Source organism: Anolis sagrei, chromosome 5 (genome assembly GCF_037176765.1).
Source record: "Anolis sagrei isolate rAnoSag1 chromosome 5, rAnoSag1.mat, whole genome shotgun sequence".
NCBI classification, from domain to species: Eukaryota; Metazoa; Chordata; class Lepidosauria; order Squamata; family Dactyloidae; genus Anolis; species Anolis sagrei.
Genome location: NC_090025.1, coordinates 184,472,839 through 184,499,306, shown reverse-complemented (window position 1 = coordinate 184,499,306; position 26,468 = coordinate 184,472,839). Strand labels below are relative to the sequence as shown.

The 26,468-nt window shown below is 41.2% G+C and overlaps 1 protein-coding gene across 2 annotated transcripts in view; it reads right to left on the bottom strand.

Moving 5' to 3' along the window:
• The window catches only part of BCAT1 (branched chain amino acid transaminase 1), an 87,100-nt gene extending 73,358 nt beyond the window's left edge, over window positions 1-13,742 (bottom strand). Inside the window, exon 1 of one of the 2 annotated variants that reach the window (XM_060776587.2) lies at window positions 13,404-13,742. In XM_060776587.2, coding sequence (XP_060632570.1) covers window positions 13,404-13,412 — 9 coding nt within the window. In that variant the 5' untranslated portion in view covers window positions 13,413-13,742. The remainder of the gene's footprint in view (window positions 1-13,403) is intronic. The other variant, XM_060776590.2, reaches the window with a different exon arrangement.
• Between the last annotated feature and the right edge of the window lie 12,726 nt (window positions 13,743-26,468).

Genomic DNA, 26,468 nt, shown 5'->3' with positions numbered 1-26,468 from the left:
GGTGGATCATCTCACTACAACTCCCAGAATTCCACAGCATTGAACTAGGACAGTTAAAGTGGCATCAAACTGCATTTATTTCACTTTACAGAAGCACCCTAAGACTCCATCACTTCCCAAGGAAAAGTATTTCCCAGGGATTTTTTTCTGAATGTTTAAGTTGAATCTGTTTTCCTGCACTTGAATCTGTTTCTCCATGTCTTAGGCCCCTTCCACACAGTTGTATTAACACCACATTGAACTGGATAATATGGCAGTGTGGAGTCAGATAACCCAGTTCAAAGCAGATGCTGTGGATTATCTGCCTTGATATTCTGGGTTATAGGGCTGTGTGGAAGGGCCCTTAGTTTTTGGAGCAAAAGAAAACTATCTTGCCCCATCCTCAATGTGATATTCTTTTGAATATTTAAATACGGCTATCATGTCCCCACTCAGCCTTCTCTTCTCCAAGCTAAACACACCCAACTCCCTCAGCCACTTCTCATAGGACTTGGTTTCCAGATCTTTGCCCAATTTGGTTGTCATTCTCTGGACATGTTCCACCTTATCAATATCCACTTCTTGAATTGTGATGCCCAGAACGAGACACAGCCCCGCAGGTGGTACATCTGTGTAGTGCAGATGCTTTGGCAATGTTAATGCTGTGATCTGTTTTAAAAAACAGCCTCCTTGATTGGATTGCTGTGAGTTTTCCAGGCTGTATGGCCATGCATTCTCTCCTGACATTGCACATCTATGGCAGACATCCTCAGAGGTGGGGCGGTCTGTTGGCAGCTAGGCAAGTGAGGTTTATATATCTGTGGAATGTCCAGGGTGGGAGAAAAAACTCTTGTCTGCTTGAGGCAAGTATGAATGTTGCAAATGGCCACCTTGATTAGCATTGAATAGCCTTGCAGCTTCAAAGCCTGGCTGGTTGCTGCCTGGGGGTCCTTTGTTTGGAGGTGTTAGCTGGCCCTAATTGATTCTTGTCTGGAATTCCCCTGCTTTTTTAATGTTGCTCTATATTTACTGTCCTGATGTTAGAGTTTTTTTTAAAATACTGGTAGCCAGATTTTGTTCATTTTCATGGTTTCCTACTTTTTGTTGAAATTGCCCACATGCATGTGGATTTCAATGGCTTCTCTGTGTAGTCTGACATGGCAGTTGTTAGAGTGGTCCAGCATTTCTGTGTCCTCAAATAAAATGTCTTGTCCAGGTTGGTTCATCAGGTGCTCTGCTATGGCTGACTTCCCCCATGCAGCAATCAGCCAGGCTTTGAAACTGCAAGGCCATTAAATGCTAATCAAGGTGGCCATCTGCACCATTCTCACTTGCCCCAAGCAGACAAGAGTTCTTTCTCCCACCTTGGACATTCCAGATATATAAACCTCACTTGCCTAGTTTCCAACAGAACCCTCAACCTCTGAGGATGCCTGCCATAGATGTGGGTGAAACGTCAGGAGAGAATGCTCCTGGAATTTATTTATTTATTTATTTATTTCGGGTACTTTTACCCCGACCTTCTCAACCCCCGAAGGAGGACTCAGGGCGGCTTACAGAAAAGGCACAATTCGATGCCTGTACAAAATTACACACAATATACAAAACCATAATTAAAAACAGTTATCACAGTTAAAACAATCAAACCAGTACATAACACATCATATAAAACATCATAGCCATACAGTCCTGAAAACTCACAGCAACCTGGTGATCCCAGACATGAAAGCCTTCGACAACAGCCTCCTTGATATTTCCAAAAAGATGTGTTATTGGTAACATCATTACTCGAAGGAGTATTCAGTTATTCAATTACATTATTACTTGTATTGCTTTATTTCCAAGTTTCAATGTTCTGCATGACTAGAAAATAAGCAATTGAGAGTTGTTGGGGTTTTTTTTGGTGGGGTGTTGGGAGTGGTGAATTCACACTTCACGGTCCACCAGGTACATTGATCACACATTCCTCAAGATATGGGAAACACTTCTAGGTTTCTAAGGTAACATGCCAAGCAAGAGTCTTCCCCTTTTTTTCCATCCTGCCCAAAATGAATACCTTCCTACATGCAACATGACAATATTGCAGCTATAGTCTTTGACCTCTATCTGGACAGGAATTAGTGCCACCCCAAAGATATTCTTCCACAAATCCTCTTTGAGCACGTGAGTCATTCTCTTGTATCTGCTGAAGGCCATGGTGGCGATTACAATGCCTCAATGCCTGGAGTCACAATTAGCTGAATGCATAAATACAATGCTGTGATGCTGGCTTGTCTGGCTTGGCAATGAAGCATATCCAGGATGATGAAAAACAACAGCAAAACAACAACAACATTTCCAGAACTCATCCTTTTTTAAAGAAGAATTGCAATTCCACCAGCACATCCTGCAAACATTCTGAGATCTAATACAAAGCATTTCTAGGGCTCCTGTTTAGAAATCTGCAGTCCATAATACAGGCAGTCCCAAGTTGCAAACAAGATAGTTTCTGTAGTTTTGTTCTTGGTTTAGCCCAGTGTTTCTCAATTTGGGGGTCACGAGGCGGTGTCAAAGGTGTTGTCAAAGACCATCAGAAAACACATTATTTTCATGGGGGTTCTGTGTGGGAAGTTTGGCCCAAATCTATTGTTGGTGGGATTCAGAATGTTCTAGGTGAACTATACATCCCAGCAACTACAACTCCTAAATGTCAAGGTCTATTTTCCCCAAACTCCATCTGTGTTCAAATTATTTGTGCCAAGTTTGGTCCAGATCCATCATTGTTTGAGTCCACAGTGCTCTCTGGATGTAGTTGAACTACAATTTCCAAACTCAATTTCTCACCGGACCTTTCCAGTATTTTCTGTTGGTCATGGGACTACTGTATGCCAAGTTTAATTCAATTCCATCGTTGGTGGAGTTCAGAATGTTTTTTGATTGTAAACTATAAATCCCAGCAACTATAACTTCCAAATGACAAAATCAACCCCCCTCCCCAACCTCACCAATATTCAAATTTAGGTGTATCATGTATTTGTGCCAAGTTTGGACCAGTGAATGAAAATACATCCTGCCAATCAGATATTTACATTATAATTCAAAACAGTAGCAAAATCACAGTTATGAAGTAGCAACAAAAATAATTTTATGGTTGGAGGTCACCACAATATGAGGAACTGCATTAAGGGGTCACGGCATTAGGAAGGTCGAGAAACACTGGCTTAGCCTATCTTAATATTAGCCCTTACATCTGTCAAGTTGTGCAGCCTGTTCTAGATGAATGCTGTCACCCATCCATCCTCTACCAGGATGTTTGGAAAGGCAACAGCTCAACAGGAAGAATTAAACTAGTTCTTTTGCAAACGCCTTCAGGCAATCTCTCTAGTTTATTTATCCTGTTAATTAATTGACTGCTGCAACCAGAAAATCCCAGCCATTTCCCTGTAACTTCTCGGTATGGTTGGCACAGCAGATTGCAATTCCGAGTACCTGGACCATAAAGCAGCTATTAATGAATCTTCTGATATAAAAACCAACCCATTGGAATTGCCTATTTCTGGTCCTAACCGCACTTTTTGATTGTTGGATCTTAACCAAAGAGTTTAATTAGCATCTATTGTTTTGACACACAACAGAACTGCAAGTTAATGGCTTACTGTTCTGCATTTCTTCTTGCGTTCAAGGAGGTATAAACAACAACCCCAACTGCAATTTAATGACTTACTGTCCTGCATTTCTTCTTGTGAATTCAATGAAGTATGAACAATGAACCTCCACCTATTTTATCTACATAATGACCTTGTGAGGTAGGTCAGTCTGAGAAAAGGCATTCAGTAGGTCATTGAGGTTTAGAACCTTTAGATGTCATTCCAAACACTGGCTGGACATCCTTTATCTGGAATTCCATTTTTATTTGTTCTTTATTATGTTTATTTATATCCCTCTTTTTCTCTTCATACGGAAACTCAAAGCAGCTCATAACTTTTGTGTGTGTGTGTCAGGAACGACTTAAGAAACTGCAAGTCACTTCTGGTGTAAGAGAATTGGCTGTCTGCAAGGACGTTACCCAGGAGATGTTTTGATGTTTAACCATCCTTGTGGGCTTCTCTCATGTCCCCACATGGGGAACCAGAGCTGACAAAGGGAGCTCATCCGCACTCTCCCCAGATTCGAACCTGTGACCTGTAGGTCTTCAGTCCTGCCGGCACAAGGATTTAACCCATTGCACCACTAGGGGCTCTGGCTCACAACTAAAAACATTTCAATACAACCTAAAATATACAAATATTAAAACAGTATTAAACAACATTAGTATTAAAATAATCCAGGTTTAAACCACAAAAGCATATAAAATTACATCACAAAATCACAGCAGCCCTTGATGGTGTTGAACACCTTCATCTTTAAAAGCCTGTCTGAATAGATAGGTTTTAGCCTGTCATCGGAAGGACAGCAGGGAGGGGGCCATTCTGACTTTCCCTGGGCAAGGATTTCCAGAGTTGTTACCAAGAAGGTCTGCTCTCTCGTTCCCACTAACCAAGTTTGAGGTGGAGATGGGACCAAGAGAAAGCCCTCTCCTGAAGATCTCAGGGTAGGTTCATACAAGGGGATGTGGTCGGCCAAATAGCCTGGACCTGATCCATCTAAGGCAGTGGTTCTCAACCTGGGGTCCCCAGATGTTTTTGGCCTACAACTCCCAGAAATCCCAGCCAGTTTACCAGCTGTTAGGGTTTCTGGGAGTTGAAGGCCAAAAACATCTGGGGACCCCAGGTTGAGAACCACTGATCTAAGGCTTTAAAGGTCATAAGCAGCACTTTGAATTGTGCCTGGAAACAAACTGGTAGCCAGTGGAGCTTCTGCATCAAGGGGGTTGTTCGCTCCCTTTAGCCAGCCCCAGTTAGCAACCTGGCTGCAGCTCTTTGGACCAGCTGAAGTTCCTGAGCATTCTCCAGAGGCAGCCCCACGTAGAGCACACACATTACAGTCATTCAGACAGGATGTAACTAAGGCATGTATCACCATGACCAGATCTGGCTTCTTAAGGAACGGATAAAGTTGGTGTGCAAAGCCCTCCTGTCCACTGCAGAAACCAAGGCCTCCAGGTTCAATGCCAAGTTCAGGAGGACACCCACACTGCAGACCTGTGTCCTCAGGTGGAGTGCAACCCCATACAGCACAAGTTGAATTCCTATTCCCTGGTCTGCCTTCCTACTGACCAGGAGTATTTCTGTCTTGTCTGAATTAAGTTTCAATTCATTTGCCCTCATTCAGACCATTACTGATGACAGATACTGGTTTAGGGTCAGAACAGCTTCCTTGGTTTCAGGTGGAAAGGAATGGTATGTTGGATGTTCTCTGCATATAGATGGCACCAAACTCCAAAACTCCAGATGACCACAGGACAATGGCTGGGGATTTGAACAGGAGTTCCCCAGCACCACCTTCTGGGTACGGTCCTCCAGGAAATACTGGGGCCACTGTAAAACAGTGTCTCCCAGTCCCATCCTGGTGAGACAACCCAGGAGGATACCATGGCAAATGGTATTGAAAGCAACAGAGAGATCCAGGAGAACCAACAGGGACACACTCCCCAATCCAGCTCTCTGAGTAGGTCATCCATTAAGGAAACCAAAGATGTCTCTGTTCCATAGCCAGGCTTGAAACCAGATTGAAATGGATCTAGACAGTCCATCTCATCCAGAAATCCCCAGAGACACTCTATGACCTTGCTCAGAAAGGGGAGGTTGGACACTGATTAAGAATTATTCATTACAGAGAAGTTCAGAGATGGGTTTTAAAATATGGGTCTCACAACTGCCTCCTTTAGGCAAGTTGCAACTTTGCCTTGACCCAAGGAGGCACTGAGCACCACCTTCACGCACTGCTAGCCCCCCTCTGACTTTTTTGATCAGCCTGCAAGGGTAAGGATCTAGAATACATGTGGTAGCTCTCACCGCTCCAAGGATCCTGTCCACATCCACAGGATGCACAAATCGAAAGGTATCCATCAACACTGGACAAGCAGGAGCCAAAGTTACATACACTGGAACTGTATCGATAAGTGCATCCAAGTTGGGAGAGATCTGAGCAACTTATCTGCAAACTGTCATGCAAATTCTTCACAGTGGGCTGCCAAATGGTTGAAACAGCTCAGCTGGGCAGTTCTTTGCAGATGCAATGATGGCAGCAATGAATGATTTCTTTGCTGTGCCCATTGCCACAGGGTACGCTTTCCAAGATGCTCTAGCCATGCTCAGTCTGATTTGCTTTGAGTTCTCTGCCAATGTCACTCTAGTCTCTGTCTCACCTGCTTCATCACCGCCAACTCCTTGGAAAACCAAGGGACTGGTTTGGCTCTGCTCCATGAGAGAGGACGTTCAAGAGTGATTGTGTCCACCGCCCTGGCCATTTCCCCTGACATACTTTGCAAATGGTCCATTTGGGTAGCTCAGATAGTGGCACCTTTGGTTTCTGATGGTTCAATGTAGACAAATTATTTTTTAAGTTGTATAAAATCACCTTCATGCTGTGTGTATGAGGTGCATATGAAACAAATATATTTTGTATTTAAACTTGGGTCTCATTACCAACCCTGCAGTTTGAAAACATGCAAATGTGAGTAGATCAATAGGTACCACTCCAGTGGCAAAGTAATGGCACTTCATGCAGTCATGCCGGCTACATGACCTTGGAGTGTCTACGGACAATGCCGGCTCTTGGACTTAGAAATGGAGATGATCACCAACCCCCCAAAGTCGTACATAACTGGACTTGATGTCAGGGGAAAATCTGACATTACCCTTACCTCATCACCAACATACATTATGTATGTATAAGCAAATACGAGTATTCAAATCTCTGAAAAAATCCAAAATCCCAAACACTCCTGGTCACAAGTATTTGGGATAAATATATTCAACCTGTAGTTCTTTGCCAGATATTAGTATTCAAAGAGATAGGGTTAAAAGGCATCATCAGAATCTCCCTGACTTAAAAACTCTTCGCACTTACTAAAGCACATAACATGGATGGAGCTACAAGAACAAAACCTTGTTACAGATATAGATGTCAGCTCTGGCTCCATATCTGCTTTGACAGCAACAATAAAAGGCCTAATAATATCATCTACAACATCAGCAGCTCCTTCCTTCAAAGTGCCAACAATGTATGTCTGCCCATCCCTTAGGCAAAGAAGACAGTCTCTAAAACAGAGGATAATGGGACATAAACAAATAGCAATACCCTCCTTCCCCCAAAAAAGAAAGTTCTGGAGCACTTCACGCTTTCTGGATATTTTATCTCGGACCTCCAATACTACAGTAGGAACAAATGTGAAAAATCAAGCTTTCACAAGTTTACTAGGTTTATAGTTTACATTTGGAAATGTTTATTATTTTGCATGAGAACAACATAAGCACAGATTTACAACCCTGACTTGGAGAACCAACCTTCCTTCCTTTTGTCCTTCTATCCTTTCTTTCTGTGCAAGAATTGCCTGTCATATACTTTTTCTGCCTGCAGAGAATATACAAGCAGTCCCCAAATTATGAACAAGATAGGTTACGTAGCTTGCCTGATACCTTATAGCAACCCCATGAATTTTGTAAGGTTTCCTTACAAAATTCATGCAAGAGATACTCAGAGACGGTTTTTACCAGCTCCTTTCTCTGAAATGTGGCCTACGGCAGCCGCTTTTCATTGGGAGTCCCCATGTGCCCATGTTTATGTGATCATAACAGAACCATCTACACACAAAGCCAAGGCATTAGCAAACTTGGAGAGAGACCCAAAGATGTTTTTAAAAACTTAAGGAGGAAAAATATCTCTAAACAACCCAACCTGAATAAAAAACATAGCGCAAACCAATGCAGGAGAAGGATAAACAATAAATAAATAGATGAAGAGAATATCATGGAAAAGGACACAAGCAGCTAAATCAGGCATGGGCAAACTTCGGCCCTCCAAGTATTTGGATTTCAACTCCCACACTTCCTAACAGTCTACCGACTGTTAGGAATTGTGAGAGCTGGAGTCCAAAACACCTGGAGGGCCAAGGTTTGTCCATGCTTGAGCTAAACTCTTTGCAGAAGCACCGCACACTTCAACATTTTGTTGCATTTTGTTGCAGCTCCTCCTTCTCCATGCTACAATGTGCAGATTATTATTCTTAAAGTACTGGCAACACAAAAGCAGCTCAATGTGGATAGTCTATAGTTTTTTCTTCTACTTTGAAGAGGAAACAGATATGTTCCAGGAGAACCTTTGCAACTTAGTATCTGTCCAAAGGCTTTTAACAACAAAAGTGAGGAAATAATGGAAAGTGAGGTCTGGATGACAAACAGTTAATCCTCCTGCATTGAGCAACTTTTCTACAGGCAAAGTGAGTCATGTCCAGGGTCTCGGCATAAAATCATAGAATCTTAAGAGTTGGAAGAGACCCCAAGGGCCATCCAGTCCAGCCCCACTCTGCCATTCAGAAACACACAATCAAAGCACTCCTGACAGATAGATATCCCGCTTCTGCTTAAAAACCTTCAAAGTTGGAGACTCCACCGCAATCCAAGACAGCATACTCTACTGTTGAACAGTTCTTAGCATTAGGAGATTTTTCCTAATATTTTGATGGACTCTTTTGACCTGCAATTTGTATCCATTGCACCATGTCCTGGTCTCTAGAGCTGCAGATAATAATCTCCCCTCCTCAATGCAAATTCCTTTCCAGTATTGAAACATGGCCATAATCTTTGGCATCCGCCTTGTCCCATCCTGCCTGCAGCAGGACAAAGATGCAACTTCGCCATGACCTTTTCGCTAGCAATATCCTCCACAGATGTCAAAACAGAAATTCCAGCTGTTTTATTCCATTGCAGTCCTTTCACTTCCTCCCTCTCCCAAAAAATTCTGGGAGTGCAGCTGTTCACCAGAACTGATTGTTTTAACTATTCTAGCTTCAATTCTGCTTTAATACTTGTATGTTGAAGGTTTTAAATTGCATTGTTTACAATGTAATGGGCTGCTCTGAGGGTGTGGTATTAATGAAGTTTGACACTACTTTAACTTCCATGGCTCAATGCCATGGAATCATGGGATTTGTAGTTTGGTTAGGCACCACCACTCTTTGGCGGAGAAGGCTCAAGACCTTGTAAAACTACAAATCCCAGGATCCTCTAGCAGTGAGCCATGAGAGCTAATGTGTCAAATTGCCATCATTCTACAGAAAGGAAAGTGGAGTATAAATAAACTACTACTAATGATAATAATATTTCTCTAACCTAACCCTCCAAATCACCATAATTGCCAACATCCTGTCACTAGGTTGCTGAGAGTTTTCCGGGCTGTATGGACATGTTCCAGTAGCATTCTCTCCTGATGTTTGCCCACATCTATGGCAGGCATCCTCAGAGGTTGTGAGATCTGCTGGAAACTAGGCATGTGAGATATATATATTTGTGGAATGTCCAGGGTGGGAGAATGAACTCTTGTCTGTTGGAGGCAAGTGTGAATATTACAATGGGCCACCCTGATTAACACTGAATGGCCTTGCAGCTTCAAAGCCTGACTGGTTGCTGCCTGGGGGAATACTTTGTTGGGAGTGTTAGCTGGTCCTGATTGATTATTGTCTGGACAAGTTTCTTGTCTTGTCGAAGCTAACATCCTGTCAGCTTAGAAATCAAGCATGGATGTTGTAGTGGAGAATTCATTTCCCTCCCTCTCACCTGTAGAATTAATGCAGTTTGACTGCCATGGCTCAATAGTATGAAATATTGGGAGTTATAGTTTAGAGAGGCACCAGAACTCTTTGGTAGAGAAGGTTAAAGTCCTTGCAAAACTACAACTCCCAATGTAACCAGCATGGCTTAAGATGCTATGGAAGTATTGTAATAATGATAACAACAACAACAACAACAACAAGTTTCTAGGATTGTCTGCTCGCTCCATTTCTCTCCAAATAGCCAGCCTAGTTATATGTCACCTTGTCATGCTCCGTATTTTAAAATTTTAATCATTACATTTGGCCCTGCCATAGGTTTTTAATGTGTCGTGGTGTTATTGTTATTGTTTATTGCTTTGTTTATGAGTTTATTTATTGTCTGTATTGCTGTGTTGTTTTTATTGATGTATTTGGGGTCGGCCTCTTGTAAGTCACACCGAGTCCTCTGGGAGATGGTAGCGGGGTATAAATAAAGGATTATTATTATTATTATTATTATTATTGTATTGTCGAAGGCTTCACCTCTGAGGATGCTTGCCATAGATGCAGGCGAAACGTCAGGAGAAATGCCTCTAGGACATGGCCATATAGCCCGAAAAAACCCACAAGAACTGATGATTATTATTATTATTTGAAGGCTTTCACCACCACCACCACCACAGCAACAACATATTGTCAAAGGCTTTCATGGCCGGAATAACTGGGTTATTATGTTTTTTCTGGGCTGTATAGCCATATTCTAGAAGCATTTTCTCCTGACATTTCTCCTACATCTATGGCAGGCATCCTCAAAAGTTGTGAGGTGAAACAAGTAGGAGAGAATGCTTCTGGAACATGGCCATACAGCCTGGAAAACACACAACAACTCATAATAATAATAATAATTTATTTCTAGACTGTACTCTCTCCCCAGAGGGATTCAGGGCAGTGTCTGTCTGTCTGTCTGTCTGTCTGTCTGTCTATCTATCTATCCATGTATAGGCAAATATGCAATGCCACAATTAAATCACACAATATCAAAAGGGTTGTAGATTCACAAGGTCTTTAGCTTTCTATGCCAAGGGGTACTGTGCCTTGGCAAACTACAAATCCCAGGATCCTATAGCACTGAGCCATAGCAGTTGCACCCAAGGAAGGAAGCATATGAATGGGAAAGAAAGAGGAATGCGCACTTGCGCAGCACATCTGTTAGAAGAGAGACTTGTTTGCAGAGAAGGAGGGGAAGGAAATATCTGGAGGATCAGCAGAGGAAAAAGACTCGGATCTTCCATTGAATGCCACACTGCCTGGGAGCCATGCGAACTGGCTTGCAAAGATCTATAAATAAACTCCTGGGCCTTTTGAAAGAAGCATAGGATGGGACCAAACCAGCAACCAGAACTGAACCCTCAAAATCCAGCTGTATATCAATAGAAATGGCCTCGAGGCCATGCTTTGCCTCTCCTCCCAAGGCTCTTTCTATTGCTCCATTTGAGATACTGAGCATGGGAGAGAAAAAGAAGAATCCTCCCCACAACAACAGCAACAACAACAACAACAACCCTCTGACATTTTAAATTGCAATATATATGGAAGGGGAAAGGAATCAAGCCCTAAAACTCAACCACAGCCTTTAAAAATATTATAAAAATACAGACAAGTTTTTGCATCCTCTCCTTTGAATCTATTGATTTTCCATAGGGTTACTATCAGAAAACAGAGAATCTGAATTTGGAATTCCTTCCTTAGTGATGATGATGATGATAATAGTAATAATAATAATACAAAATTATAGCAAGGTTTTAAAAGTATCTTCATTGATACAACCTTTCCCTCCAACATTAAAATATTGTTGTTGTCTCCTCTCCTTTGAACCTATTGATTTCCCATATGTTTACTACTCTCAGAAAGCAGAGGATTTCAATCTGTCCCTTAAAAGAAAGTGTCAGAAACACAGCTGCGCAGTTAATGATCGCAGCAATTTATAGCTGCAATATTAATACACATATCAATGATATCAGCAATAGCAATTAGAAGAAAAAATAAATAACAATGGCAATAATAACAATAAGAATAGTAGCAATGGAAATAATGAGAATGATAGTAGCAATGGCAGGAACAATGATAGGCACAGTGATAATAGTAAAAATAATAATAGCAATAATAATAATGGCAATACTACTAGTAATAATAATAGTGATAATAATAATAGTAGTAATAATAATGTCAACACTAACAGGAATAATAATACTAATTGGATTAATAATAATAGTAATACTTACTTACTTAGTAAGTAAGTAATAATGTCAATACTACTAGTAATAATAACAATAGTGATAATAATAGTAATATTAATGTCAATACTAATAGGAATAATAATAATAGTAGTAATAATAATGGCCATATTAATAGCAATAATAATAGTGATAATATCAGTGATAATAATGTCAATACTAATAGGAATAGGAATAGTAATGTCAATACTAATAGGAATAATAATAATAATAATATAGTAATAATAATGGCAGTGCTAATAGGAATAATAATAATAATATGGTAATAATAATAATAATAAAGTCAATACTATAGTATAAGGAATAACTATAGTAATAATAATGTCAAGACTAATAGGAATAATAATGTCAATATTCATAGTAATAATAATGGCCATATTAATATTAATAATAGTGATAATAATAATGTCAATACTAATAGGAATAATAATATAGTAATAATAATAATGTCAATACTAAAAGGAGTAACAATAATAGTGATAATAATAGAAATAATAATGTCAATATTCATAGGAATAATAATAGTAATAATGTCAATACTAATAGGAAGAATAATAATAATTGCCATAATAATAGGAATTATAATATCAATATTCATTGGAATAATAATAGTAATAATAATGGCCATATTAATAGTAATAATAGTGAAAATAATCGTGATAATAATGTCAATACTAATAGGAATAATAATAGTGATAAGAATGTCAATACTAATAGGAATAATAGTGATAATAATAATGGCAATAATAATAATATGTTAATACTAATAGGAATAATAATATAGTAATAATAATAACGTCAATACTAAAAGGAATAATAATAGTGATAATAATAAAGGCAATAATAATAATAATAATAATAATAATAATGGCAATACTAATAGGAATAACAATATAGTAATAATAATAATGTCAATACTAATAGGAATAATAGTGATAATAATAATGGCAATAATAATAATAATAATAATAATAATGGCAATACTAATAGGAATAATAATATAGTAATAATAATAATGTCAATACTAATAGGAATAATAATAGTGATAATAATAATAATGTCGATATTAATAGGGATAATAATAATATAGTAGTAGTAATAATAATAATGTCAATACTAAAAGGAATAATAATAATGTCAATGCTAATAGGAATAATAGTGATAATAATAATAATGGCAATAATAATAATAATGGCAATACTAATAGGAATAATAATAACAGTATAAATAATAATGGGAATACTAATAGGAATAATAATACTAATAGCAATGGAAATAATGGCAGTAGGAAAAGCAATGCTGGGAGTAATAGAAATGGGAATAATAATAATAACAAGAATAATGGTTATTCTTTCCTAAAGGAAGCTTTCTCTCCCCTCTCTGTTCCTTAAAAAGGCTCCTCTTTCTGGAAGGCATCTTCTTCCCCTTCCTTCTCCTTTCCCCCAAATGGGACTGATTACCTTCATCATGCCAGGCAGATCCACTCCCAAATCTCCAAATATATATCTCTATATCAAGGAATCCGGCTGGCGATGCTTGTGCCTGTGTGTAGGGAGGGAAGGAGGGAAGGGTCTGGCTGTCTGTCCTTGGCGGGTGCAGGCGCTGCTGGCCAAGCCCGCTCTCCTTCTCTCTCTCTCTCTCTCTCTCTCCGGAGTCAAAGAAGGCGGATGGTCCGGAGGCGAAGGCGCCGCTGGCGGGACACGTTGCAGCAGCAGCTCCGCTTCGGAGGAAGCTTCGCTCGGGGCTCTTTTCCCGCTGCTGCTGCTGCTCCAATTGCCCTCTTCGATTGCATCACAGGCGGAGAGGCGCGCTTCCCGCCGTCGCCACTAGGGGAGCGAGAGAGCAACCATCTTCGAGCATCACAGCAAAGAGTGTGGCTCGACGTCTTTTCAGAAGCAGGGAGCCCTAAAGGTCATCTAGTCCAACCCGCACTTTTTAAGTCCATTCAGTATCTAGACCAGTGGTTCTCGAAATGTGGTGTTTTGGCCTACAACTCCCAGAAATCCCAGCCAGTTTACCAGCTGGGAATTGAAGGCCAATACCTGGATTTCAGTAAGGCCTTCGACAAGGTCCCCCATGACCTTCTGGCAAGGAAACTAGTCCAATGTGGGCTAGGCAAAACTACGGTGAGGTGGATCTGGAATTGGTTAAATGGACGAACCCAGAGGGTGCTCACCAATACTTCCTCTTCCTCTTGGAAAGAAGTGACGAGTGGAGTGCCATCAGCAGGGTTCCGTCCTGGGCCCGGTCCTGTTCAACATCTTTATTAATGACTTAGATGAAGGGTTAGAAGGCAGGATCATCAAGCTAGCAGACGACACCAAATTGGGAGGGATAGCCAATACTCCAGAGGACAGGAGCAGGATTCAAAACGATCTTGACAAATTAGAGCAGTGGTTCTCAACCTGGGGTCCCCAGATGTTTTTGGCCTTCAACTCCCAGAAATCCTAACAGCTGGTAAACTGGCTGGGATTTCTGGGAGTTGTAGGCCAAAAACATCTGGGGACCCCAGATTGAGAACCACTGGATTAGAGAGATGGGCCAAAACTAACAAAATGAAGTTCAACAGTGACAAATGCAAGATACTCCACTTTGGCAGGAAAAACGAAATGCAAAGATACAGAATGGGGGACAATGCCTGGCTCAAGAGCAGTACGTGTGAAAAAGATCTTGGAGTCCTTGTGGACAACAAGTTAAACATGAGCCAACAATGTGATGTGGCGGCAAAAAAAGCCAATGGGATTTTGGCCTGCATCAATAGGAGCATAGTGTCTAGATCTAAGGAAGTAATGCTACCCCTCTATTCTGTTTTGGTTAGACCACACCTGGAATACTGTGTCCAGTTCTGGGCACCACAATTCAAGAGAGATATTGACAAGCTGGAATGTGTCCAAAGGAGGGCGACTAAAATGATCAAGGGTCTGGAGAACAAGCCCTATGGGGAGCGGCTTAAGGAGCTGGGCATGTTTAGCCTGAAGAAGAGAAGGCTGAGAGGAGATATGATAGCCATGTATAAATATGTGAGAGGAAGCCACAGGGAGGAGGGAGCAAGCTTGTTTTCTGCTTCCTTGCAGACTAGGACGCAGAACAATGGCTTCAAACTACAAGAAAGGAGATTCCATCTGAACATTAGGAAGAACTTCCTGACTGTGAGAGCCGTTCAGCAGTGGAACTCTCTGCCCCAGAGTGTGGTGGAGGCTCCTTCTTTGGAAGCTTTTAAACAGAGGCTGGATGGCCATCTGTCAGGGGTGCTTTGAATGCAATTTTCCTGCTTCTTGGCAGGAGTTGGACTGGATGGCCCACGCGGTCTCTTCCAACACTATGTTTCTATGGAAAACTACTGGTTGAGAACTACTGATCTAGACTGTAGAATTAGTTCCATTTCACGCCACTTTAACTTCCATGCCTCAATTCTATGAAATCCTAGGAGTTGCAGTTTGGTGAGGCTCCTCTAGCACTATTTTTTTTTCTTGGCAGAGAAGGCTAAAGAGAAGAATCAACCAGGCCTTGAAGCTACAAGGCCATTCAATGCTAATCAAGGTGCTTAATTGCAACTTTCACACTTGCCTCCAACAGAAAAGAGTTCTTTTTCCCGTCCTGGACCTTCCACAGATATATCAACCCCACTTGCCTAGTTTTCAACAGACTTCACAACCTCTGAGAATGCCTGCCATAGATGTGGGCAAAATGGCAGGAGAATATGGAATATGGCTGTACAGCTCTGAAAACTCGCAGCAACCCAGACAAGAGTTTTTTCTCCCACCCTGGACCTTCCACAGATATATCAACCTCACTTGCCTAGTTTCCAACAGACCTCACAACTTCTGAGTATGCCTGACATAGATGTGGGGAAAACGTCAGGAAAAAATCCTTCTGGAACATGGCCATACAGCCCAGAAAATTCACGGCAACCCAGACAAGAGTTCTTTCTCCCACCCTGGACATTCCACAGATATATAAACCCCACTTGCCTAGTTTCCAATAGACCTCACAACCTCTGAAAATGCCTGGGGGCAAACGTCAGGAGAGAATGCTTCTGGAATACGGCCGTACAGCCCTGAAAACTCACAGCAACCCAGTGATTTCGGCCATGAAAGACTCCAGCAACACACTAAAGAGTTTGTCAAACCACCCTTCCCATGATTCCATGTCAAGCTACCATTCCCATGAAGCCTCCACTTCTTTTCATAAGCAAGGTTTTCTCAGAGTCATCTGGTCTGACCCCTAACTATGGATGCATCTGCAATGTTGAAGTAATGCAGTTTGATTTCCTCTGCCATGGCTCACTGGATCCGTTGTTTTATTAGATCTTTAGCCTTCTCTGCCAATGAATGTCGGTACCTCATCAAACTACAGCTTCCAAGATATCATAGCATTCAGCCATTGCAATTAAAGTGGTGTCAAGCTGTGTTATTGTGACGTAATGTAAAAATAAACCACTTGTAGTTCATGTTTGATCAGCCCAAACACTGACTTGCCAGAGAAAGAAAATATGCCACGCAGATAAACAATAAAAAACAGATATATAAACCCAATTTTCCTAGTTTCCAACAGACCTCACAACCTCTGAGGATGCTTGCCATAGATGCAGGCGAAACGTCAGGAGAGAATGCTTCTAGAACATGGCCATATAGCCCAAAAAACCTACAACAACCCAAAGAACAAGTAGTTTACTCTTCATAGATCAGAAAACATATGTACATTGTGATCAGTTGCATCAACTCACATAATGTCCTTTTATGAGATATTTAAAATGGTCTTTCTTTGTCCATGTGGATAAATTCTTTCAGCAGCTCATGAAGCAAGAATACACACCAAAATCCTTCTCTCTCTGCTTCTCTCCAAGAATCTGCTTTGCTCAAGCCTGAACAAAAATGTAATAGTATCCAAGAGTCCCAGGCTCAGCCTGCTCCTTGCATAGCCCGACCAATCAGCTTCATTCATCTTATTTTACAGTTGAAAGACACACACATACACACACACACACACTGATTGCTTTCATGCTCCAACAGTTATTTCTACAGTGTGGATCTATTGTATGGACATTATAAGTGGAATAGGTGAACACTGGATGAACCAACTCCCGTCTTATACCTGGTCATAAGCTAAACTGGGGCTAATGGGAGATGCAGTCCAGCCAAAGCTCAAGAGAAGGCCATGCCTAACTCTCCCTGAAGAAATCTAAGAAAGCAATGTAATAGGTCATTTTACTGTTGCTGTACATAAATCACAAATAACTTGAAGGCATGCAATAACAATGGAGTGTCAAGCCCCGGCATGTCTAAACCAAATTACCGTAAATCCTGCTGAGGTCAACTGGTGTGCTATTCATTTCATATCACTACTTCCTTTATTTATTTTTTTAAAAAACTTTATTTTTAGGCAGATTTCTTCAACCTGCCCTCTCCCTTTCTTTCCAGGAAATTGGGATTAGGAATCCTAGCATCTAGTGCAGCGTTTTTCAACCTGAGGGTCAGGATCCCTGGGGGAGTCGCAAGTGGGGTTTCAGAGGGGTCACCAAAGACCATCAGAAAACACACATTTCTAAAGGTCTTTGGAATCTCTTTGGCAAAGAAGGCTGAAGATCTCTCTGCCTGTTCTTCTCTTTCCTTTCGGGAAACAGACGTCGAATTCTCCCACCAAAAGCCCTCCGCCTGATCTTTGGATGTAGGTGAACTACAACTCCAAAACTCAAGGTCAATGCCCACCAAACCCTTCCAGTATTCTCCATTGGTCATGGGAGTTCTGTGTGGGAAGTTTGCCCCAAATCTATGTTGGTGGGATTCAGAATGCTATTTGATTGTAGGTGAACTATAAATCCCAGCAACTACAGCTCCCAAATGTCAAGGTCTATTTTTCCCAAACTCCACCAGTGTCCACATTTGTGCACATTGAGTATTTGTGTCAAGTTTGAGTCTGCAGTACTCTCTGGATGTAGGTGAACTACAGCTCCAAAACTCAAGATCAATGCCCACCAAACCCTTCCAGTATTGTATTGTCGAAGGCTTTCATGGCCAGAATCACTCAGTTCTTGTGGGTTTTTTCGGGCTATATGGCCATGTTCTAGAGGCATTTCTCCTGACGTTTCGCCTGCATCTATGGCAGGCTTCCTCAGAGGTCCTTCCAGTATTTTCTGTTGCCCATGAGAGTTCTGTGTGCCAAGTTTGGTTCAATTCCATGGTTGGTGGAGTTCAGAATGCTCTTTGATTGTATATGAACTATAAATCCCAGCAACTACAACTCCCAAATGACAACCCCCCCCCCCCCAACCCTACCAGTATTCAAATTTGGGTGTATCAGGTATTTGTGCCAAATTTGGTCCAGTGAGTGAAAATACATCCTGCATATCAGATATGTACATTACGATTCATAACAGAAGAAAAATTACAGTTATGAAGGAGCAATGAAAATAATTTTATGGTCGGGGGTCAGAACAACATGAGGAACTGTATTAAGGGGTCACGGCATTAGGAAAGTTCAGAATCACTGATCTAGTGCCATTGATCATTTTGGCAAGCAGAGATGGGGTTTCCCTGCAGTAAACTTTCACTAGGAAACTATAGAGTTGGCAAAAGACTTAGAGGTTATCTACTCCAAAGTTTCTTAACATGTGGGTCAGAATCCCAGTTGAGGTCCCCTAACTTAATCTCAGGGCCCTGAAAAATGTGTGTAGCTTGCTACCTAGTGGTTGTTTTAGACATTTGCATGAATTCAGGAAGAAAGAAGGAGAGTCAACAGAGTATATACTCTGCCACTTGAGGCTGCAAACCAAGCATGCCAGCATAGCATGAAAAATGTTGAAGATGGTCTGTGTCTGACAGTATCAAATCCTCAGCCAAGATTTAATTCTTTATGTAAAAACAAACAAGCACATTCATCTGATATGCAAATTTGTTTTTGTATTTAATAAGTGATAAATTTAAATGCATTCCAAACATTGTTTTCAAATTAATTCCTTTATGATTTATTATTCCTTTATGAGACCAAATTGCCAATATCTGCTGGATAATGGAGAAAGGCAGGGAGTTCCAGAAAACATCTATTTCTGTTTTATTGACTATTCTAAAGCCTTTGACTGTGTGGGGATCATAATAAATTGTGGCAAGTTCTTGGTGGTATGGGCATACCAAATCACCTTATCTCTCTCCTGAGGAATCCGTATAAGGACCAAGTAGCAACAGTCAGAACTGACCATGGAACATCAGACTGGTTCAAGATTGGGAAAGGCGTACGGCAGGGTTGTATACTCTCACCCCACCTATTCAATTTGTATGGAGAACACATCATGCGATGTGTGGGGCTTGACGAATACAAGGCTGGGGTGAAAATTGCTGAAAGAAACATTAACAACCTTAGATATGCAGTTGACACCACTTTGATGGCCAAAAGTGGGGAGGAGCTGAGGAGCCTTCTAATCAAGGTGAAAGAAGAAAGCGCAAAATCTGGGTTGCAGTTAAACATTAAAAAAACCAAGATTATAGCAACAAGAATGATTGACAACTGGGAAATAGAGGGAGAAAATGTGGAGGCAGTGACAGACTTTGTATTTCTAGGTGCAAAGATGACTGCAGACGCAGACTGCAGCCAGGAAATCAGGAGACACTTACTTTTTGGGAGGAGAGCAATGTCCAATCTCAATAAAATAGTGAAGAGTAGAGACATCACACTGGCAACGAAGATCTGCATAGTTAAAGCAGAGTCACCTACGGATGTGAGAGCTCGACTGAGCGAAAGAAGATAGATGCTTTTGAAATGTGGTGTTGGAGGACAGTTCTGAGAGTGCCTTGGACTGCAAGAAGATCCAACCAGTCCATACTTCAGGAAATAAAGCCCGGCTGCTCATTGGAGGGAAGAATAGTAGAGGCCAAGATTAAGTACTTCGGCCACATCATGAGAAAAAAGGAAAGCTTAGAGAAGACAATTATGCAGGGGAAAATGGAAGGAAAAAGGAAGAGGGGCCAACCAAGGGCAAGATGGATGGATGGCATCCTTGAAGTGACTGGATTGACCTTGAAGGAGCTGGGGTAGTGACGGCCAACAGGGAGCTTTGGCATGGGCTGGTCCATGAGGTCAAAAGAGTCGGAAATGACTGAACGAATGAACAACAACTTGATTTATTATCAGTAAATGCTCAATTTGCATACATATTTTATATACCCATATACTCAGTCATGTAAAAATTTCTCAGGTAAAAAGTGGTTATGAGTGGAAGATTTTTAAGAAGCCCTAACTGACTCCGATTCCTTATTCACTATAGAAATGTCTCAACATCCACTGATAAAAACACACACCAAATACTACGTGGAAAATACCTTGGTTTCATCTAATTTCGTGCTGCAAGTTTCTTCTTCAGCATGCTGCATTATCACAGAATGTCTATGCCCTACACCCTGGAGAAATTATACTGTTTAGCCGGTACTGCACCACCTGGCATCTGTTGGGAAGTAGCAGCCTGTAATGAAAGGACCAAGGCAGTGACATTTCCAGCCCATCCTCTGTTTGGTTATCAGCCAGCACTCCAACACCTCAAATCAAGATCTACAGATGTACTCGCAGGAACACCACAGCAAGCAGGAGTCCAAAAGTGCCAGATTAAAACCCAGAACCTCAATCAGTGGCTGATACCAGATGAGAGACTCCCTCCTGGGCTCACAGAAGATTAGGCAACTTGAAAGGCCCTGAACAAACTACACTCTGACACCACGAGATGCAGAGCCAATCATAAAATCATAGAATCATAGAGTTGAAAGAGACCTCATGGGCCATCCAGTCCAATCCCCAGCCAAGAAACAGGAAAATTGCATTCAAAACACTCCTGGCAGATGGTCAGGCTGCCTCTGCTTAAAATCCTCCAAAGAAGAAGCCTCCACTACACTCCGGGGCAGAGAGTTCCACTGCTGAACAGCTCTCACAGTCAGGAAGTTCTTCCTCATGTTCAGGTGGAATCTCCTTTCCTGTAGTTTGAAACCATTGTTCCATTGTGTCCTAGTCTCCAGGGCAGCAGAAAACAAGCTTGCTCGCTCCTCCCTATGATTTCCCCTCTCATATTTATACATGGCCCTCATCATGTCTCCTCTCAGCCTTCTCTTCTGCAGGCTAAACATGTCCAGCTCTTTCAGTTGCTCCTCATAGGGCTTGTTCTCCAGACCCTTAATTTTAGTCACCCTCCTTCTTAAGAAATGAGGCTACAAAGTGGAGTCTGCGACGTGCGAGAGTGGAGAAGAGCAAAGCACAGACCACCTATTACAATGCAACCGGAGCCTTGCCACATGCAAAATGGAGGACATTCTTACAGCGACACCAGAGGCAATCCAAGTGGTCAGCTTCTGGTCAAAGGAACTTTGATATAATGCCAAGTTTTAAACTTTGTTATGGTTTTTCTATATAACTGTATTTTCAATTTGCTTCTGACATGATAAATCTCATTTCAGAAGCAAAGCAGAATTGAGACCTATTCTCTGTAATAAGCGGGTGACTGTTGTGAAATGCCAGGAATTTCCAGGTAAATTTGAGAAACAATCCTACCTGAAACCCTGGAGGGCTATGGATAGTTAAACCTGTCAATTCTCTACCAATGTGATCTGATTCAGGAAAAGACATCTACTTCTGTTTAAATATCACCAGCCTTCGGAATGCTTAGACTGTTTCTCTTGCTTAAAATGTGCTTCCCTGCTGTTTCTATGTATTCATTATATGCACATTATGCATTATAGCAGTGGTTTCTCAACCTATGGTTCCCCAGATGTTTTGGCCTTCATCTCCCAAAAATCCAAACAGCATGTAAACTTTCTGGGATTTCTGGGAGTTGTAGGCCAAAACACCTGGGGACCCACAGGTTGAGAACCACAGCATTATAGTCTTTCAATAGTTTGAAGATGAACCTAGTCCAGCTTTCAATTTTTCAACACAGGATTGGAAAGTGTGCAACTTCAACCCAACACTCAAAATTCTTTGATTTCCAAGCATGCTCAGTCCTTGTTTAGGAAACGTTAGGTTCTTTCATTAAAAATTATTTTTTTCTCTGCAATCTTTGGTGCTCCTTAAAATATAGCAATACCTCTTATTTCTTGGTGCTTCTGCTGATTTTAATGCCTATTTTGTGCCAGTGTTCTATGTAGATCGTGTTATAGTGTGCAAGATTTGAAAGATCTGAAGCACAATATCCCATATATGTGTGTGTATGTATATGTATGTGTGTGTATATATACATATATGGATGGTAATCCCAATTCTGAATCGTTGCTGGATTTATGGTGACAAAATGTCGGGTTGGTTCTTCTGCTCGGCACTAGTTTGTAATGTACTCATCAAAGTCATTGAGCAAAAACCTGTGTTTTACTTGTCTTGTTTTGCGAAGTGCAACATCAACCTTTCACCGCACACAAAGCAACCTGCAAGTCAGTCTAGCTGAGAATGAGAGTTGCCATGGAAATGCTCAAATAATAAACCAAGAGTGAATGATGATGCCTCGATCTATTTGCCAACCGGAGTGACAGGCTTTAAAGCGCACGCACACACACACACACACACACACACACACAACTAGCTAGCTGCTACAGAGGTTTCAAAGAAATTGAGATCTGAAGAAGTCTCTCTTCTTGTGAGACTTCATTTCAGGACAGAGCGAAAACTGACTGCAAAGTTCAAAAGTCTTGCTGCCCTCAGGCAACTTTAAGGTCTGATTGCAAACAGATATGCAGTTTAGTAGACTGCAATTGCAATTGTTTCTCTTGGCCAAAGCAGTGCCCTAAGGAATATAAGCAGACAGAAGAATTTTGTCTAGTCTGGTATGTAGTTTCCCATGATGAAACCCACAAGCAAGTGTTGAAGAAACTGACCAGTTTGCCCTCAGCTAGCCATCTTCAAATGTTGTGGAAGATGGTCTCCTATCACTAGGAATTGGGGGGGGGGGGGGATTCAATCATTTTCCTATGTGTCAAACACTAATTTATATGTACAGCAAGACCCTCCATTTTTGTGGAGGCTAGAAGCGAAGGACCCCCATAAAAGTGGAAAAAAGCAAATTAAAAAAATAGTTTTTGATTTTAAAAAATACCTAACATGTTTTCTCTTGGTATCTCTAGGTCCTCAAGCACAACTCTATGATCAACTTATGATTGAGAGCAGGTATGGGCCCTCCAGATGTTTTGGACCTCAACTCCCACAATTACTAACAGCTGGTAAGAATTAGGAATTGTGGGAAGAAGTTCTGATCTAGAAATTCCTATAGAGTATATACCAAATCCATAAAAGGTATAACAGATGTATAACTTTCATAGCTTTCCACTGTCCCAATTTGCAGTTTTGGGATTAACTTGAATGCTTTGGGTGGGAATTCTAAATATCACCCTACCACAAAAGCTTTAAGGCAGTTTAATCAGGGTGATAATGCTATAATCATGTAGTCTGAAATTAGTTAGGGCCCAAGTCTAACTAATTCCTGACTTCAAAAGATAAATCTGATGATCAAAAGATGGCAGAGCATGTGCTGGTAACTCAGTGCTGGTAACTCATGGTTGGACTTCAGTAATGTGATGGATATTGAGTTACCTCTGTACAAAGTTCGGAAACTTCAATTGGTTAAAAATATGGCAGCCAGATGGGTTACATAGGAACATCTAGGACAGGGGTCCTCAAACTAAGGCCCGGGGGCCAAATACGGCCCTCCAAGGTCATTTATCTGGCCCTTGCTCAGTCAATCTAAGTCTGAAATGATTTGAAAGCACACAACAACAATAATCCTATCTCATCAGCCAAAACCAGGCCCACACTTCTCATGGAAAAACTAATAAGTTTATATTTGTTAAAATTGTTCTTCATTTTAATTATTGTATTGTTTTAAGTGTTTTTTGCACTACAAATAAGATATGTGCAGTGTGCATAGGAATTCATTCATGTTTTTAAAAAATTATAATCCGGCCCTCCAACAGGTTGAGGGACTGTGACCTGGCCCTCTGTTTAAAAAGTTTGAGGACCCCTGATCTAGGGGTTGTTATACTCCATATTACATTAAAGTCACTCCAGTTTCCAATTAGTTTCTGAGCAAAGTACAAAGTGCTAGTTTTGACTTTAAGCTCTACAAGATTTGGGTCCAGGTTACTACAGGATCACCTTCTCCCATAATCCACCCCTTGACAACTCTTGAGTCCTCTGAGGGAAGCTTAATTCAACCAGCCAGAACCTGACTGACAACCATAGAATCATAGAATCAAAGAGTTGGAAGAGACCTCATGGGCCATCCAGTCCAACCCCCTGCCAAGAAGCAGGAATATTGCATTCAAATCACCCCTGACAGATGGCCATCCAGCCTCTGTTTAAAAGCTTCCAAAGAAGGAGCCTCCACCACACTCCAGGGCAGAGAGTTCCACTGCTGAACGGCTCTCACAGTCAGGAAGTTCTTCCTCATGTTCAGGTGGAATCTCCTCTCTTGTAGTTTGAAGCCATTGTTCCTCGTCCTAGTCTCCAGGGAAGCAGAAAACAAGCTTGCTCCCTCTTCCCTGTGGCTTCCTCTCACATATTTATACATGGCTATCATATCCCCTCTCAGCCTTCTCTTCTTCAGGCTAAACATGCCCAGCTCCTTAAGCTGCTCCTCATAGGGCTTGTTCTCCAGATCTTTTATCATTTTAGACGCTCTCCTCTGAACACATTCCAGCTTGTCAATATCTCTCTTGAATTGTGGTGCCCAGAATTGGACACAATATTCCAGATGTGGTCTAACCAAAACAGAATAGAGGGGTAGCATTACTTCCCTAGATCTAGACACTATGCTCCTATTGAAGCAGGCCAAAATCCCATTGGCCTTTTTTGCCACCACATCACATTGTTGGCTCATGTTTAACTTGTTGTCCACGAGGACTCCAAGATCTTTTTCACATGTACTGCTCTCGAGCCAGGCATCCCCCATTCTGTATCTTTGCATTTCGTTTTTCCTGCCAAAGTGGAGTATCTTGCATTTGTCACTGTTGAACTTCATTTTGTTAGTTTTGGCCCATCTTTCTAATCTGTCAAGATCGTTTTGAATCCTGCTCCTGTCCTCTGGAGTATTGGCTATCCCTCCCAATTTGGTGTCGTCTGCAAACTTGATGATCCTGCCTTCATCTAAGTCATTAATAAAGATGTTGAACAGGACCGGGCCCAGGACGGAACCCTGCGGCACTCCGCTCGTCACTTCTTTCCAGGATGAAGAGGAAGCATTGGGGAGAATCACCCTCTGGGTTCATCCATTTAACCAATTACAGATCCACCTCACCGTAGTTTTGCCTAGCCCACATTGGACTAGTTTCCTTGCCAGAAGGTCATGGGGGACCTTGTCGAAGGCCTTACTGAAAACCATCACAGAGGACCTTTTCATCGGCTGCCCCAAGAAGACTGTGGAATGAGTTGCCAGAAGAGATCCAACAGCTAAATGAGCTGTCAGAATTTATGACCTAGTTGAAGACTCATCTTTAACTGAATTTGAATTTGCATACTATTGCTATTCATTGATTTTTTTTTTGTACTTTGTGTTTGGTGTGTACTTCTTAAATAATTGTGTGTGTTTTTTCTATGTATTTTATTTTATTTAAGGGACCCAGTTAGCACAGCGGATTAAACCGCCAGCTACAAAAAATCTTGCCGACCAGGTTGGCAGCTCAAGCTGCAGGTTAGGATGAGCTCCTGCCATCAGCTCTAGCCCTAGAACTGCTTACCTAACAGTTCAAAAACAGCCATGTGAGGAGATAAATAGTACCACATTGGCAGAGAGGTAAAAGGTGCCCCTGCAGATATGTTGGCAATTTGATCAGGAAGGTGTCCATGGACAACAGCCTCCTTGGCATGGAAGAATGGAACAGCAGCACCTCCACATGGCTGAGTTGAGCACAGCCTCCAGATACTAGAAATGAAAAAGAGGGAAGCCATGCCTCTGTATATGTATTGTTTGTCCTCATTAATTGTCTAATGACTGAATGTTTGTCATATATGTATTCTGTAATCCACTCTGAGTCCCCTTGGGGAGATAGAGTGGAATATAAATAAAGTATATTATTATTATACATTATATTCGTTTTTATTGTATGTTTTGACTATGTTCTACCCTGTCTCAAGTCATTAGGAGAGACAGGTAACAAACTGTATTATTATTATTATTATTATTATTATTACTACTACTACTACTACTACTACTACTACTCTCACTGGCTCATTCTCATGCATATCGATCATTCCAAAATAATAGCCATACATTAAATTAATAACACCATGTAACAAAATTTGAAACATTTTCTGTTCCTGGTTTTAAAATTTTATTTCCTGTTCATTTGTGCGGTACTTTGAAAGTAGTTATACTCCAGAAACTTCATTTTTGTGGCTGCCACAAACTATGTTGAAGTGGTTGAAACTCTATGAGATATTCACTAAAAACTATTGCAAAATGTGTTTCAAGATGTCTTGCAAAAACAGTTATTGTAGTTTAATAAGCTTTTTCCATGTTTCTTAATATATGCAGTATATATGTAGTATAAGGTAGGCCTGCTTATTAATTT